This window comes from Hippocampus guttulatus, chromosome 16 (genome assembly GCF_054856545.1).
Source record: "Hippocampus guttulatus isolate MCC_2025c chromosome 16, RoL_Hgut_1.0, whole genome shotgun sequence".
Classification (NCBI taxonomy): domain Eukaryota; kingdom Metazoa; phylum Chordata; class Actinopteri; order Syngnathiformes; family Syngnathidae; genus Hippocampus; species Hippocampus guttulatus.
In genome coordinates this window covers 2,021,216-2,038,893 of record NC_141276.1, presented here as the reverse complement: position 1 = coordinate 2,038,893, position 17,678 = coordinate 2,021,216, and the positions used below count along the sequence as shown (strand labels likewise).

General features: G+C 47.5%; 1 protein-coding gene across 1 annotated transcript; it reads right to left on the bottom strand.

Annotated features, from left to right (window-relative positions):
• Window positions 1–3,290: 3,290 nt before the first annotated feature.
• On the bottom strand, window positions 3,291–17,068 carry LOC147192382 (envoplakin-like). The gene is made up of 22 exons (XM_086132547.1): window positions 16,904–17,068; window positions 14,042–14,141; window positions 13,813–13,967; window positions 13,196–13,319; window positions 12,981–13,112; window positions 12,321–12,362; window positions 12,074–12,235; window positions 11,528–11,635; window positions 11,358–11,453; window positions 11,178–11,288; window positions 10,266–10,412; window positions 9,998–10,152; window positions 9,828–9,925; window positions 9,589–9,761; window positions 9,281–9,459; window positions 9,043–9,181; window positions 8,332–8,525; window positions 7,783–7,933; window positions 7,628–7,711; window positions 7,405–7,554; window positions 7,222–7,314; window positions 3,291–7,117 (listed from the first exon to the last, which is right to left on the bottom strand). The coding sequence occupies exons 1-22, from the start codon at window positions 16,942–16,944 to the stop codon at window positions 3,638–3,640; spliced, it is 6,114 nt and encodes a 2,037-aa protein (XP_085988673.1). The 5' UTR covers window positions 16,945–17,068; the 3' UTR covers window positions 3,291–3,637.
• Window positions 17,069–17,678: the final 610 nt, after the last annotated feature.

Sequence of the window (17,678 nt, the reverse complement as noted above, 5' to 3'; positions counted from 1 at the left end):
TGTCTGAGCCTCGTTTCAGTGGGTTTCTTTTCATAATTGTAGTCGTAGAGCCCTCGGAGCGCTTTTAAAAGCTCAACAGGCTGCTGATAGGAAAAAGATTCCCCGCCCCTGCTGTAGTTTGACCTTGTAGTCTATGAGTCATCTCTAATCGGTATGCTTAATCCAATCCTCAAAGCGTATGACTCATGAGTGTTAACAAGAATTTGCTTTTAAATCCAGTTAATTCGCATTGAGATGTACTTTCTAAAAGCGTCGAACGGAGCAGTATCAAACTCGACAGATTGCTGAACTGATGTATTGTAATGTATTTTTGTGTGTATGTTTTTTAAAATGTATTTTATTTAAAACGACCATGTATAGTAAGGCGTTTTTTGCCGGAAAAAAACGACCATGTATAGTAAGGCGTTTTTGAGCCGAAAAAAACAGTATAGTAAGGCGTTTTTGGCACGAAAAAAACATAGTATAGTAAGGCGTTTTTGAGCCGAAAAAAACGACATAGTATAGTAAGGCGTTTTTGAGCCGAAAAAAACTGTATATTTGAGCCGAAAAAACCGACATAGTATAGTAAGGCGTTTTTGAGCCGAAAAAAAACGACATAGTGTAGTAAGGCGTTTTTGGCACGAAAATAACGACATAGTATAGTAAGGCGTTTTTGAGCCGAAAAAAACGACATAGTATATAGTAAGGCGTTTTTGAGCCGAAAAAAACGACATAGTATAGTAAGGTGTTTTTGGCACGAAAAAAACGACAGTATGGTAAGGCGTTTTTGAGCCGAAAAAAACGACATAGTATAGTAAGGCGTTTTTTGCCGAAAAAACGACATAGTATAGTAAGGCGTTTTTGAGCCGAAAAAAACGACATAGTATAGTAAGGCGTTTTTGAGCCGAAAAAAACGACATAGTATAGTAAGCCGTTTTTGAGCTGAAAAAAACGACATAGTATAGTAAGGCGTTTTTGAGCCGAAAAAAACGACATAGTATAGCGTTTTTGGCCCGAAAAAAACGACATAGTATAGTAAGGCGTTTTTGGCCCGAACAAAAACGACATAGTATAGTAAGCATTTTTGAGCCGAAAAAAACGACATAGTATAGTAAGGCGTTTTTGAGCCGAAAAAAATGACAGTATAGTAAGGCGTTTTTGGCACGAAAAAAAACGACATAGTATAGTAAGGCGTTTTTGAGCCGAAAAAAACGACATAGTATATAAGGCGTTTTTGGCACGAAAATAACGACAGTATAGTAAGGCGTTTTTGAGCCGAAAAAAACGACATAGTATAGTAAGGCGTTTTTGAGCCGAAAAAACGACATAGTATAGCGTTTTTGGCCCGAAAAAAACGACATAGTATAGTAAGGCGTTTTTGAGCCGAAAAAAACGACATAGTATAGTAAGGCGTTTTTGAGCCGAAAAAAACGACATAGTATAGCGTTTTTGGCCCGAAAAAAACGACAGTATAGTAAGGCGTTTTTGGCCCGAACAAAAACGACATAGTATAGTAAGCATTTTTGAGCCGAAAAAAACGACATAGTATAGTAAGGCGTTTTTGAGCCGAAAAAAATGACAGTATAGTAAGGCGTTTTTGGCACGAAAAAAAACGACATAGTATAGTAAGGCGTTTTTGAGCCGAAAAAAACGACATAGTATAGTAAGGCGTTTTTGGCACGAAAATAACGACAGTATAGTAAGGCGTTTTTGAGCCGAAAAAAACGACATAGTATAGTAAGGCGTTTTTTGCCGAAAAAAACGACATAGTATAGTAAGGGGTTTTTGAGCCGAAAAAAAACGACATAGTATAGTAAGGCGTTTTTGAGCCGAAAAAAACGACAGTATAGTAAGGCGTTTTTGGCACGAAAAAAACGACATAGTATAGTAAGGCGTTTTTGAGCCGAAAAAAACGACATAGTAAGGTGTTTTTGGCACGAAAAAAAATGACATAGTATAGTAAGGCGTTTTTGAGCCGAAAAAAACGACATAGTATAGTAAGGCGTTTTTGGCACGAAAAAAACGACATAGTATAGTAAGGCGTTTTTGAGCCGAAAAAAACGACATAGTATATATAGTACGGCGTTTTTGGCCCGAAAAAAACGACATAGTATAGTAAGGCGTTTTTGAGCCGAAAAAAAACCGACATAGTATAGTAAGGCGTTTTTGAGCCGAAAAAAACGACACAGTATAGTAAGGCGTTTTTGAGCCGAAAAAAACGACACAGTATAGTAAGGCGTTTTTGAGCCGAAAAAAAGGACATAGGATAGTAAGGAGTTTTTGGCACGAAAAAAACGTCATAGTATAGTAAGGCGTTTTAGAGCCGAAAAAAACGACATAGTATAGTAAGCGTTTTTGAGCCGAAAAAAACGAGATAGTATAGTAAGGCGTTTTTGAGCCGAAAAAAACGACATAGTATTTTTTGGCACGAAAAAAACGACATAGTATATAGTAAGGCGTTTTTGGCCCGAACAAAAACGACATAGTATACTAAGTGTTTTTGAGCCGAAAAAAACGACATAGTATAGTAAGGCGTTTTTGAGCCGGAAAAAACAACATAGTATAGTAAGGTGTTTTTGGCACGAAAAAAAACGACATAGTATAGTAAGGCGTTTTTGGCCCGAAAAAAAAGGCATAGTATAGTAAGGGGTTTTTGAGCCGAAAAATTACGACAGTATAGTAAGCCGTTTTTGGCACGAAAAAAACGACATAGTATAGTAAGGCGTTTTTGAGCCGAAAAAAACGACATAGTATAGTAAGGCGTTTTTGAGCCGAAAAAAACGACATAGTATAGTAAGGCGTTTTTGAGCCGAAAAAAAAACGACATAGTATAGTAAGGCGTTTTTGAGCCGAAAAAAACGCCTTACTATATACATGGTCGTTTTTTTCGGCTAAAAACGCCTTAATATACATGGTCGTTTTTTTCGGCTAAAAACGCCTTACTATATACATGGTCGTTTTCTTAAGCTAAAAACGGCTTACTATACATGGTGGGGTTTTTTTCGGCTAAAAACGGCTTACTATACCTGATCATTTTTTCAAAAAAAAAATAACGGCTTCCTATACATCGTCTGATTTTTCAGTTAAAAATCGCCCTACAACAATGGTTGTTTTTTGGGCTAAAATCGCCTTACTACACTTGGTTGTTTTTTGGGGGGGCTAAAAACCCCTTACTATACATGGTTGTTGTTTTTTTCGGTCACAAAAACGTCTTACTATACCCGATCGTCCAGTTGTGCAACACAAGACTGGCGTTTGACGTTCTGTGAACCAAATATTTATTTGCTGTAATGGACATAAAGATGCAAACATCATGAAGGTTGTCATTTATTATGTATATAAAGTATGATTCACATTAATGCAGTAGACATACATATATTTTGAAAATACATAAAGAGTATTGCTTTAAAAAAACAGGCCTGTAAAAACCAATGCATGATGTGTGGATTCTTGGATTTGACTTCAGAATGCTGAATGGAACAACAATCATGACCCTGATTTTTACAGCAAATCCCCAAATCATATTTTGTATTCAAACGAGATCCACAGCGGGGTTATAAATATCAGTGTATTTTTGTCATCTCTTTGTGACTAGTACCATGAACCCTCTCGCACCAGAGGCTGCGTCAAACATTTCACTCCTCTTTAAACTCACAATCTAGATTCTGTTGTTCGAAGAACTAAACCGAAATTTGGAGTATGACGGTGAATCCGTTTCATCACCCGAGGCCGCGGGAAGGAGCAAGAGTCCCGTGCTCTTGTCCACCTGGCACTTATCCAACGCTTGCTTGTACGAGATTTTGTCTTTGCTGATGGGGTCAAGCAAAACCTTTGGGTAGGAGGACTCTTTCCTCAGCTCTTCGGCTGTCTCGCCGTCGATCACGTTGGACGCTTCGGCTTCTTGGAGGGTGATGCGGCCGGCTTTCGTGGGATCCACCAACCCCCCGGTCAAGTATTGCACCTCAATATACCACCGGGCGTTTTCGTAGGGTAGGTAGCCTTTTTGCGCTGCTTTTCCCACCGAGAGACGCTCTTTGGTCAGGGGATCCTCAATGCCGGTGAAGGCCTTCTGAGCATTCAGAAGTTTGTACATGTCAGCGTTGTCGATGAGGCCCTGTTCGGCCGCTTTGTGGACCGACAGTTTGTCCTTCTTGTTGAGATCGATAATTCCGCCGGAGGCCGCCTGCGCTTCCAGCAGCTTCAGGGCCGTGTCGGCGTCGATGAGCTTACGGGTCAAGGCGCTTCTCACCGACATGCGGCTCTCCGTGGTCGTGTCGAAAATGCCGGAGATAGGGTACTGCTCGTCACCCAACGCAAAGACGTTGTCCGCGCTGTCGCTGTTGAGACTGGCGCGGGGGGACATCACGGAACTCGGCGTGGAGTTGAAGGGAGAACTCGGGATGGATTTAATGGGGGATCTGGGGCTTGTAACCGGGGGAACAAAAGGTCTTCGAGATTCCCCCGCCACAAGAAGAGCAAACTCGGAAATGGGCATTTTGCCATCCTTGTAGCGCATCACGTCATACTGGGTCAAGCGGCCGTCTCTCAGGGCGTCTTTGACGGCGTACTGCATGCCGCTCTTCCGATCCCGCAAAATTGTGGAGTCGCCGTCGGGACCGGTGGATGTGATTTCTTCCCAATCGCACTCCAGTTCCGACAGGTGGATGTACTGATTGCGGTCGATGAGCCCTTTGAGGTAGGCGTCGTAAGGAGCCAGGTCTTGGCCGGTATCGGGATCCATGATGGTGATCCTGGTGGAGAGGTTGGTCTCCCTCGTTTGAGTTTCAGCTTGATCTTCGCTCCTGACGGCTTCTTTCAGCTCCATGAGGAGCGCCTCCTTTTGGTGGTGTTTGTGTTTTTCGTTGAGGATCTCACTCTCGAGCCGCTGCACATCGGAGGAGGCCTTGAGACTCCGCTGCTTCGCTATCTGGTTTCTCTCGCTCATCAGCTTGGACTGTTGCTGGAAGGTGACGCTGATGCTCTGTCTTTGAGTCTCGAGCAGTTTGAGCTGTTTGAGGAGGTCTTCCTTCTCCCTCTGCAGGCTGCTCCTGTTGAAAACCAGAGTCGTCTCCTCTTTGGAAATGACAGATATGGACGTCTCCAGGTGGGACATTTTCACTCTAAAGCTTTGAATGTTCTCTTCTTTGTCACGCCTCATATTTCTCTCCTGTGCGACGAGATCCCGCAAACGGTCTCTCTCGGCTTCCACCGCCGGGTCCTTCTCTACTCGCACCACTTCTCTGTAAACAATCTTTTCGGTGGTCTTTTCTTTCTCCAGGATTTCCAACGTCATCTTCAGGGTGCCGATTTGTCTCTGGAGACGAACGAGTTGGTTTGCCTCCCCTTCCATTCCGACGCGTATCTCGTCCATGAGTTTTTCGAGCTTTGGGTCCCGCTCCACTTTCAGCACTTCCTCGATGACGATCTTTTCCTCAACGGGCTTGGGAGAATGCTCGAGCTCGTGAATCTGGGCTTTGATCTGCCGCAGCTCTGACTCGATCTGGATTTTCTTCTGCCGTTCGTCCATTTGAGCGATGGTGTTCTGCTTTTCTTGAATCAGGGCTCTCAGCTGTCTCACTTCGATTTCCAATTTCCGGCGGGCTTTGACCTCGACGTCGAGGGACTTGTTTAACCTCTCGTGCTCCAAAATCTGCTTGGGGTCCCTCTGAAGCCGCACCACCTCCTGCACCACCGTCTTCTCCTCCGGCTTCTGGCGCTCAAGGACAATGTATTGGTTCTGAAGGTCAAAGAGGCATTCCTCCACGCCGCGCCGTTGTTGGGTCTCTTCTCTGACCGTCCTCCGGAGTCTGTTCACCTCTTTTTCCAACAGGGGGTCGTTCTCGTATTTGATCACCTCTTTGCTCACGAGCTTGGTCTCCACTTTGGATTTTTCAGCTTTCAACTCGTCTCTTTCTTTGCGCAGGTGCGTCAGCAGCTCGAGGGTGGTGTCATAGTTGACCTTAAGACGTGACACTTGGTTGTTGAGCCGCTGTAACTCCCTCAAGACCTCGGGACTTTTCTCTTCCTTGATCACCTCCCGGTTGACTTCCTTGTACTCGATTTTGGGCTTCTGGGTCCGCAGCGTCGTCAGCGCGGTCATCACCACGTCGGTTTGTTGCTCGATCGCCGTGCGTTTTCGGCCGCAGTCCTGCAGCCGAGTCCTCAGACTCTGCAGGTGGACTTCGGTCTCGGGGTCGATTTGGAAAATCTCATTGATCACCTCTTTGACCTCAAATTTAGGCCGCAGTTTCTCCACTTCGCCGTATCGCAGCTGAAGCGTGGTGATGTCCTTCAGCAGGATAACGTTCTCGTCTTTCTCCTCTTCCAAAGCCATGCGCAGTTTCTTTGACTCGCTGACCATTTCTGGATCTTGCTGTACTTGCTTCACCATCTTGGTGACAATTTTGGGTTCAATGGTGGGTATGATGCGCTCCAGCGAGTTGATCTTGCTCCGAACGCTGAAAATAGTGTTGTTGATGGTCAGACATTGGGCTTCTTCCGTTGCAATTTCCTTCTTGAACGTGAAAACCGCTTTGATCATCTCGGGATCCTTTTCGAGCTTGACCACGTCCTTCTTCACAAGCCTCTCTTTGAATTTGGGCTTTTGCTGCGCCAGGAGACTCAGCTCCTTTTTCAGACGAACTATCTCCGACTCTTTCTTCTGGATCTCCGCTCGTATCTTCTGCATCTCATTCCGGATCCGGTCCATATCTTGATCGAGCTGCGGGTCTCTCTCATATTCGGTGACCACTTTGTTCACCAGTTTCGGTTCAACGCCAAAGAGCTGCTTTTCCATTTTGAGGATTTTCTCATTGAGCGTGTCGATATCCGAACGGGTTTGCGACATCTTGTATCCTTCATCTTGAATCCTGCTTTTCAGAGACTGTAGTTCTGCTTCCGATTTCGGATCGCGGTAATACTGCACCACCTCCTTCTCCTCCAGCCTCTCCACCCCTCTCCTGCTCTTCAAGGACAAGTATCTCTGCCTGTACGTTTCCAAGTCTTTCTCGGCATGTAAGCGACGAGCCTTTTCCTCATTCAGTTCTTTGCCGATTGTTTCGGCCTCTTCGGCGTCGTTCCTCTGACTCTGGAGTAGCATCTGCTGACTGACGACCACGCTGCCGACTTGGTCTTCGTTCTGTCCGCAGATCAAAGGTCAGAGAGAGAAACGGTGACGTTTGTTTCGGAACTCGGCGGCGCATTACACGTCAGACCCAATCGACCGCATCGTTGCGACTTTACCCTGAGAACGATGTTCTTGGCGGTCCCCATCTGGCTGAGAAGCTGCTCGTTCTCCGCAGACACCTCGGCGAAACGGTTCAGTAAATCCTTTTCCTGCGGGACAAACAGAGCTCAAGCCTCAACGACACGCAGCACGGAAAAAAGTCCGGTCCGTGACGAAATGAACGTCGGATGCCGTCGTACCTTCCTCTGCACCGCCTGAGCCATCGTTGAGCTTTGGCGCTTTTTCAGAACGGGTTCGTCGTCTTCGTCCTCATCGGCGTCGTCGTCATCATCATCATCATCATCTCCATATAAAATGCCGCGGTAGGTGTTTGATTTCGTTTCGTATTCCTGAAAAGAAACATTTGTTCGAGAAGAACCGCGCGTCTCGTGCAAATAGCCAACGACACCGATCCCAACTTACGATGAGGGTGCTTTGCAGTTCTCGGGAGAGGTCCTTGATCCGCCGCACGTCACCCGACTTTCTGTTAATGTCGTCCAGCACTCTCTAAACATCAGACATGATTCCAGAGCGACTGATAAGAGAAGGAAGGTTGGGAAAAGGACATTTGCACTCACCTTCTGGGAGTTGTGCTTGGCCGTTATCTCGGCCACGTTATCGCGAGGTCCGATGCTGTTATTTGGCAAATTGACCAAAAAGAAGTCCAGAGACTGAGCGGCATTCTGGAAGTCTTGGTTTTTGTTGCTGGCTTCCCGGATGAGGGTGGACCTACCGCAGCAGAGCAGCAAAGACACAAATAACGAGCGGCATTTTTCGGATGTCATCGAACCACAAATGCACATACCAAGGGCGTGAACAACTCGCTGCGGAAACTCATATGTCAAATCAGAGTTGGCTCTGGAATGTCCCCCGCCCTCATAGGAAACAATGACTAGTCTAGAGCAGGGGTGTCCAAACTCGGTCTTCAGGGGCCACTGTCCTGACCTGGTTTAGTGATCAGGATGGTTTTTCAGGATTTTTCACGGCTTGCCGAAGAGGCGATCTTTTGAAAGGGGTGCGTTGCAGGAGCGACACTTCGAAAGCAGGCAGGAAAGTGGTCCTCCGGAACCAGAGATGGACATGCCTGGTCCGACTTGAGAGGACTTCGGCGAATTTGCAACTCTCACCTGTCCTGCAGCTGATTGGCGACACTGGTGAAGCGGTTCTTCAGATGTTTCACTTGGCTCTCCTGGCGGCGAATGTCGGGGCAGTATTCGTTGAAATTTTGCTGCAGGGAGCCGCACGCTTGCTTGGTCAGGTCCAAGTCTCTGCCTAACGTGTTCAACTCATCCTTCTTTGAGGAAACCTCCTGCCGAATGTCCTGTTTGATGACATCAACGGACAGTGCCGTCGCTGAAATTCAGTTGACGGCTCATGCGTTTGGCACTTGGGCCTTCAGCGGGGACTAAGGCGACTAAATTCACCAATTAGCGATTGCGTTGCCATTACACAAACCATCAACACAAAACATCAAGCAGCTGTGTTTCAACGGGTCTGTGACACCAAAAAGCTTTGGGGACCACTGATGTCCGTTATCTGGAGCGGTCATCATTAGCATAATCGGTAGAGGTGTGTTTTGATCGTTGAATTTGGCTGTGACCATTTCTTGCCGGGCTGGGACCGGCTGGCCCATGACAGGACTCAGAACGGATGTGAAATCTGATTGCTTTCAATAAAACGATGCTCGCCGGAGTTCATTACATCAGCGAGCTACTCGCAAAAGGCCCCGGGCAGATTTGACGGGCGCGAGAAATCGAAATCGGAAAATATAAAAATACCGCCCGCCGCTATTTTAAATCCCTCCATCGTGTCTTGTTACGCGTTAACTTTTTCCGCACCTGCAGCTGACGGCCGCGACTCGGCAGGGCATTTTTTTGATTGGGAATGACGCCGTCTTTCGCAAGCTGCCGTTCGAAGCCGGAGACCACCCCTTCCACCTTCCGCATCTGCCTCTCCAAGAACATGGAGGCCGAAGCCCTGCGCAAAAGAGAGCAGAGGGACGACCCGTGGCTCAAATGTCTCTCCGTTCAAAAAATGTGCACTCGGAGCGCCGCGGCTTCACGCCGCTCCTCTTACTTTTTGTCATAAAGATCAAGAAGAGTGGAGATGTCATCCATTTTGGCGTCGGCAGCGGCGAGTTTGAGCGGCAAGACGGAGGCATTGGCTCCGAGCGCTTTCTTGGCCACGAGGGCTTCCATTTCTCTCTGGACGGCGGCCTTCTCCGACTCGAGGCTCCTCGCCGTCAGGGACGATTTCTAGAGGGGAAGCGTATCACGTGGCCACGTAAACACACGGCAGCGGTTGGCGGCGAGAAGCCGTTCGTCACGCGTGGGCGCAAAGCAAATGAGATCCACTTGAGAGGATTGCAAATGCTGAAGCCGAACCTTGAGATCCTGCAGCCTGTTTTCCAGATCGAGTGCTGGGTTGCGGTTGTCCACGGGGGCCCTGTGTCGTTTCTGCATGTCCGTTTTGCAAAGATCCAGATTGTGGTTCAGCTCATCGATTTGTCTGGCCAGGAGTGCCGCTTTGGAATCCTCCGGAGCTCTTTGTACGGAAACTAGAGTGCAACGAGGACAGAAAGTAAAAGGCTGTCCCGCGGGGTTTGCAAACTGTTCCTTCTCACCTGCACGCTGAGGGCGATCGACCTCCACGGTGGGCGTCTTCAGCGATGTCATCGTAGCCGATCTCCGGCTCTTCAAATTTAACAGCGTTTTCTCAAACCTGAAGGCAAAAAAAAGACATTTGCCACGTGAATCCCCCAAGCGACGGACGGGCCTTCTCTTCAACGCGTACCTGTTTACTTTCTCCAGAGCCTCGGTGTCAGGTGGCGGCAGCATGAAACACGCCCCCGGGAGCCTTTTGCTTTTCTTGCCGCTATAGTGCAGCTCCCACGTCTCGTGATCGTAGACGGACTTCAGTGTCAGCTCATCACCGCGCCTCACAGCTCCCTGAAGTCGGCGCACACCGGGTTGGGAACGAACCGGGAAACGCTACGTGGCCTTCTCTCAATTTTTTTTTTTTTTTTTTTTTTTTGTCAGTGTAAAATGCGACGACTTCTCACGTTTTCATCATCCCAGTCGCACAGAGCCACGACTTTCATGGGGCTGGTGGGATTGCTTCGACGTAGCTTCAGAGGCGCTATGTTGCGACTGAGCTCTCTGAGGGCCGCCAGCCGCTGCTCGTTCCTCTTGATGGCTGGCTCGTCTCCCTGTGAGGCGGAAAATGACGTGTCGCAAAGACCTCGGAGAACAAGACTTGAAATGCCACTCAAACATCTGCGCACTTCTTCAGGCATGGTCGCGCAGCTGAAGCTGCCGACACTAAAATCTGACACTCGGACAAAAAAAAAAAAGAAAGAAAGCATCTGCTCCGGGTTTGATGGAGTAGAACCCATAATCCGGAGTCAACGTGCTTCTCAAAACAGACCTCTGCAAACGCACGGGGCTGAACAAATACCAAATGTCAACATGGGCCAAGACTTGGAAGAACCTGAATATTCGGACTCCCGACTTGCCCTTCTGTCACCTTCACTCAAGCAGACTTACTCTCAAACAAAACAAGTCGCTGATGGTGTGGTTGTACACTCGTGTGCGGGCAGCATGGGGTCGCTTCCCACTCAGTGACGGTGTGAATGTGAATTGACTTTTTTTTCCTTTCTTTTTATTTGATTTTTTAAGATTGACCTGTAAAAGCTTACTCAATGCAGATTTGACCACGTCTTATCGTTTATAGCTACGACGTTTCCGGAAAGAAGAATTTACAGATATTACTAAATAGATTTTAATATTACATGTTCTGTGTTTGATTTGGAATCATGCGCAAAAAAATAATCTGGAAAGGTTGACCTGCACCTCTGATTTAAAAAAAAAAAAAAAAAAAAAAAAAAAGGGGGGGGGCAGTAAAAATTTGTTGACCAATGTTACCTCAGCGATTCTGCGAGTGCCGACATTGATTGCAATAGAAGCCAAAGCACCTGAAGTTCCAAGAGGGCCTCCGAGTTGCTCTTGCCCTCAAATAACTTTGGGTCCAGATTGGAAGCGAGTCTGTCCAGGGACTCGGACAAGGTCTCGGCATCGAGTTGGAACTGGAACAAAAGAGTCACCGGTGAACGAGGAGCCGTCCAAATGGAAGAAGTCACGCCACGGCGGCTTACTTTCTTGTAGTCTTCAACGTTGTCCAGGTGGATTTCCTGCGCCAGACACAGGTTGAGGAACGACTGCCACCCGCTCTGCACCGCCACTTTGTGCGCCTGTCCGCCGCATTCACAGTCAGTTAGGCCAAGACGGACAAGAAGCCGATCGGTCACGCGGAGGGGAGGCCAACCGTGATTGCCGAGTCGCCGGGATGGTTCATGTCGGACAGACGATCGCCTTCCTCCAGGAGCTGGTTGATCTCCCCCTCGTGTGACAGCAGCCCGTTGCTTTTGAATTTCTGCACGCGCACAAATGGCAAAAACGAAGTCGTCACGGCGCCTGCGCAGCCGGCAGCGGCAGCTAATTGAGTCACTGGTTGTACGTGTTTGCGGCAGGGGCCCCTGAGGCAAGCTGACAAACAAAAGCAAACCTTTTTTTGTGTGTGTGTGTGAATGTCATCGTGGCATTTGTGTCTGCCTAAAAATGTCGGCATTTCAGCCTCGGAGAACGCCACTTGAGAAATATACGGTCGGCGAGTCCATCTGCATTTGCAACATATAGCAAGGTTGTGAGATTTGCTCAGCGAGGTCCTTTTCACTGTGTCCAAAGTCAGGCCCATCAAGGCTGAGCTGATTTTCACTTCCTGATGGTGAAATAGCAAAATGCCCCGATACACCCCCCCCCCCCCCCCCACGTTATCTATTTGCTGTAGCTTCTCGATGAAAACAGGACTGACCTCATACTCCATGCGAACGCTGGGCGGGTCAACCATTCGATCGCTCCAGTCTCTCTGCAGGATCCTGTTCTTCTGCTGAGACAGGTAGTCCAACACTTTTCGGCAGCTTTGCATGTAGTCGTAGAGCGAGGCCAGGTGCTTGCGCCTTTTCCGGGAGGTCTCCTGCAAAGATGTCACGGGACGAGCCCCTCGTACACAAACGCAGAATGGACAAATGGAGAACGATGGGCGGGGGGGGGTCACTCACCAACAGTTGATTGTACTTCTCTTTAAGGCTGGCATATTGTCCCTGTTGCAAACGGATGGCAAAGAAGTCAAAAGAGGCCCGAGAGCACAAAGCATTCACCCACTTTGTTATGCGTTAACCTCGTTTCTTCGGAATTCTACACACAAAACACACCAACATCAGTTAATTTTGCAAGTCGTTTAAAAAAAGTCCATGTCCAACACTGTATATAATTTTCAATGAGCCAGAAAGTGACCTTCCAATGTATCAACGGATTGCGCGCGGTTAGCAGTTTGACCATTCCAGTTAACACACCTGTTATGTAAATCGCAGATTAAGTACTTATCCGTGTTTAATGTTTTGTGCGTGTGTGCGGATGTGGGCGTGTGTGTGTGTCTGCGTGTCTGGGGGTGGGGCAGTGTAATATAATGTCTCCATTTTGCAAAGGGAAATCAATTATTTCTGTTGAGCCCATTCCGTCGGCGTGTCAAATATACGCGTGTGCCAATTTAAAATGTGTCTTAAAAATGCAAAAGTAACAAAATTCAGCTCAACAAAAGAGGCTCAATCCAACTTTGGTACGCGGCGCAATGTTTCCATTGGAGGAGCGACCTAACAGGACGGTTAACTACTGACGACGGCCTCGGTGAGAACACGTGAATAGAAATGATGTCAGGCTACCTGCGACGAGGTTGTGCTGGGCGTCAGCTGCTCGCTGTAGGCCTCGATCTCTTGATGCAGGATGTTGTGAGCCGCGATCTGTTTCTCGATGTCGGAAAGACTCGGACCGTAGCCTTCGGCGTCTAAACGCCTCTGCAACGGGACCATAAACCGAGGGCAAATCTGAGTTTTTTTCCATCACGGGCCGCCGTGGGCTTTGAGGTTCATCGGCAAACCTGTTTCTCATCCAGCGCGGGACCCCAGTCGATCCTCGACTTGGGCGCCAAGTCTTGCACCTGCTCATACAGTTCCCTGTAGGTGGCGCAGTCCTTCACCCAGCGGTCGTGAAGGTTCTTCACACTGCGAATCAGAATCAAGGCGTGTAATTGGCGGAGCCTTTCTGAACTTTTCCTCCCTTAGCCTCAGATCAAAACTTTTACATTGACAAAGTGGCCACAGGACTGAGATTTTTCTCACTCGGTTGGTCGTGTTGGCGTGAAGTTCGCTAAAGCTGCGCTAGCTTGTTACGGCGCCATAATTCCTAACTTTGAGGTGAACCGCAAATAATAAAAAATATTCCTGATTTTAAAATATTACATACAGTATATTGAGAAAAAAAAATGATTGAAGATGCAAATCCGTTGATGCCGAAACCGCAGGGATGTGTCAGTTTCAAAATGGAAGCAAAATAAAATGATAAGAATAGTTTCTTCAGTCGGGACGAGGTGCGCGGGGAGCGGAAGGGAATGTGGAAGCGATGGTTTATCTTGACGTGAAGGTATGCGAGGCGTGTCTGCGAGGCGTGGATGTCAACACGTTCCAGAGAGCCACGAGCCGACTCGGGTCAACTCACTCGCGCTCGATCTCGTTGGCCTGCGGGTGCTGCAGGCGCTTGGTCTTGTCCACGTCCATGAAGAGATCCTTCAGCAGACCTTCGGCCTCCGCCAGGTTGTCTGCGGTTTCCTTCTGGTGGATCAGAGCCTGGTTCTTCCCCTCGCGCTTGGCGTCCTGCAACAGCAGCACTCGACTTTAATCTCTCAACTCACGTTTTCCAAAGCTCGGTGCGATCGAGCCTTTCATACCGCAACCAGCAACTCCTCCGCACTCAGGATGTCCTTCTCGACTCGGTCGGCATTGGTCTGCATGCGAGAGATGACGAGAGCCAGGTCGCTGGCCTGGCTCCTGCGGAGAACACAACGGACCGAGATGATGCTCAAAAATCACACTGACAGGCAGCGCTGGGAGGCAGCTGAGGGCAAATACTTCTCGCCTGTGTATTTGTATTCTCTGCACAGGCATTTGTACTGTACCCAAGATATTTGCTCTCCGACTCGCTCCTATTTTTCAACCTTCCCGAATGACGCCGTGCCAAATGAGTCACTTGTCATTTGGCACGCCGCAACAAAGAAACCCATTTAGCAATGCAACTAAGACCGGCAACCATATTGGGTTTTTAAACATGCCGTTGAAATGGACGCCTCACCATTAAGCAGTCGGTCCACCTAAATTTCCAAAGCCAAGCCAACAACAAAAACGGGGGAAACGAGTTCGCCTTCATTCTTGTCTTCCGCTCGCTTTTTTTCATGATTTACAGGGCAATGCTGTATGTCCTTTGTGTCGAGTTAGTCAATTCTTAGGTAGGGGCGTGATACAGAAAGTTAAGTGCTTAAAAAAAACACACACACGATTTTGAGTCCAGAAAAAATAAAAAACATGGGTTCAGATGTATTTCAACATGTGAAAAATGTTGAAGTAAAGACGGCCATGATGTGAGCAATTATTTTGAAAGAAATTTGCGCCGTGAGCTACAAATTACAGCATATGACAGGATCAGGATAAACCAGTCTGTCTGGTAAGATATTTTGGGGCTGATCGATACTGACGTTGACCTCCTGGCCACTTCTTACGGTGCACCTGCACGAGCTAATGAGGCGCCATAAAAGCCGCTTCTATCAAGTGAATCGTGATTGACGCCGTCACCAAGGCAGCGCTGCTGTTTGTTATGTGTAGGTGCACTGCGCCTTGACTGTCGTTAGATTGCGTGGCGGATGTTCAACACCATCCATAAAGATTCTTTATCAACACGTCGCTCGCAAAGTGGTGACCCGTCGCTGCTCTCGGCGTGTTTGCTCTGTCGTTCGCTCACCTCCGCATGCGATATGAAAAGCAACTATGCGTCCTGACACACCCCGCAGCAGGACACTGGGGGCAATGCGCCATCGCCGCCCCCGTCACTTAAGTCGCCTGCAAGAATGTTGTCGAACGGAAACGTACATGAATGGCGACATTCATGTGCAGCAATGTAGAGAGATACGGAGACGGTCGAAAGCACAAGTGAAGTGTGCACCTGCTTGCTAAGAATAATACTCAGCAGCGTTGAGGAGGGACTCGAGTTTTTCCAAGCGATCAGCTCAATTTGTTTATTTATTTATGACCTTTTGACTAGCAGCCATTTGTTGAAGGGTCAAGCACACAAATACGAAATGAAAACTCTCACAAGGAGCATGGAGAAGACGCTAAGACCGCAACTAACCGCGAGGTTTCCGGCCGGTCAGAGATCATTGGTTCGCTTCCTAGGCCGCACCCCCTCACAGAATACAACAGTGCATTAATTATGCTCCATAATACCTGTTTATTTCTTGACTGGGCTGGAACGGACTAAGGGTATTTCACTTCATTTCAGTGAAGAAAATGGATTTGCTATACAAATAATTGAAGTCACCAGCTTGGTCATGAAATGACTGAAACTTGTAAGTCAAGGTACTACGATTCAGTATTCTACCTTATCACTCGGAGTGTTGCGCAACGCAACCCCGGTCTGCTCTCACTCACTGTAATTCCTCAAGGGAAAATTCAACAATGACTGATCAACAATCAATACAAGAGAACAAAATCACGTGGCGGCTCGGGCCGCCTCTGGTGAGACGCAAGGGCTTGTGGTGGCTTCCCTTCCTGTGGTGCAATGCCTTTTTATTGCTCCTCAATCTCTTTTGTGTGCTGTAAAAGTGCAACAAGTGCCCAAGTTCTCATGCAGCCATTTAAAAATTAGCACGACTGTCGATGAAGATCAATGGACTGTTAATCATCTTGCGTTCCAAGACCTCAGACACTGCCCGGGCCTCACAATTTTACAGGTCACATGGCACCTCCATTTACACAAGCAACACCTCTGGCGTGCACCCACCCTGGAGAAGGGTGACAGGTCACATTGAGAAAATGGAGATGAACAGTGTGTTCTTGCGCAAGAAAAAGGCGCACTGCACAATGACAGCCCAGTGCACTTGTTTCTATGAAGGTGATCAAAAAACACTGCGTGCAACAGCAGAAAGTTCGGACTCTCATATAAAGCATGAAATATATTTTGTCATGTGTTGTTGATTGCTAAGTAAGTACATTGTGATTAGTCACGAAGAAGTCACCCAATTTCAAGGCAAAGCGCTCTTTGATTCATGCTTGTAATAAATATTAGCTATTTGCCTTTCTTTTTTTCCCCTGATTATAAGCAGAGGTGGGCAAATACTTACACCGGTAGCCTATTCCCTTCTGAGCATTTCCATTATCATTAAGATATTCTTTATTTGTCCCGCAATGGGGAAATTACAGAGCAATTAATTATCATGAGTCCTGTAATATTTTTTATTGATAAACTACAATATCTCATGATACCCCACCACTTACAAACAATTGCATGACGACACACACCGACACTCAGAACTAGCATGTGAGATCGTTCATTCATAACGCACAACTGTTTATTCGTGACGCCCGTATATTGTAGTTAGCATGTGCGCATTGAAATGACTTGGAAGAACAGATGAATGCACTGGAAAACGTGACAGGTTAGACCAGTGAGAGCAGAGTGAGACACCTGACACACACGTACACACACGCACACGTACACACTTCCGCACCTACACACTTCCACGCTCAGTGTCCCTACTCACTTGCTGATCTTCACAGGGCCACTTTCCTGATTCTTCGACATGACGGGAAGCTGTTCGGGCCCGCTTGTGTAACCGGAGTACGAGTGTTGTCTCGGTGTGCTCCACCTTCCTTCCTTCCTCGCGCTCCCTCCGACCGCGTCTCCGGCGGCGTCTTTCCTCACTTAAGGCGCGTCTCTCGGCTCCGCCCAGGCTAGCAGGTGTGTCGCCAATAAAAAGCAGTCAGCGGCGAGGGGAGGACCGGGCAGACCTGTTCCACGCTCCCCAAAGTGCCACATAAAGTAATTCACACATAAGAGCATTTTTGCTCTTAACCACAGGTCATAAAATTCTGAGCCGCCCGTCACTGTGAAGAAACAAAAGTCAAGTTGGTTTGCATGTTATGAGTTCTCCGGGCGGACTTAGCATTCGGCAAACAGAAGCAATTGCCTGGGGCAATGGGGTTTCCGGATGCCCCCAAAAGTATAAAATCTCATACAGTCGAACCTCTTCTCAACATACCCGCTTGACAATGTTTTCACCCCTATCACATTCACATTTCAAAGTCCCGATTTCACTCGATTCATTTTCCATTTGCCGAATTTGCTGACAACAAACACCTTTCTAATGTAAAGTTGTCTGTACAAAACAACACGTTACAAAGGTATAGCCGAGTCACAAGTACTGTACTGTATCACTTGTAACGGCAATAAAACATGGCGGGAAAACCTCAGTCTTCGAGTTAATTAATGTCAGTCTAAGTAAGGCATCGGAAGTGGTGTGAACAGGTTTTAAAGTA

Excerpts from the sequence above, each read along its gene's own strand:
- LOC147192382 (XM_086132547.1), bottom strand. The coding sequence starts at position 16,944 with ATGTCGAAGAATCAGGAAAGTGGCCCTGTGAAGATCAGCAA. Across the intron at positions 10,153-10,265 it reads GCGACTGGGATGATGAAAAC|GGAGCTGTGAGGCGCGGTGA; the intron begins GTGAGAAGTCGT and ends CGCCGACTTCAG. Across the intron at positions 7,934-8,331 it reads GCCAATCAGCTGCAGGACAG|GTCCACCCTCATCCGGGAAG; the intron begins GTGAGAGTTGCA and ends CTGCTGCGGTAG.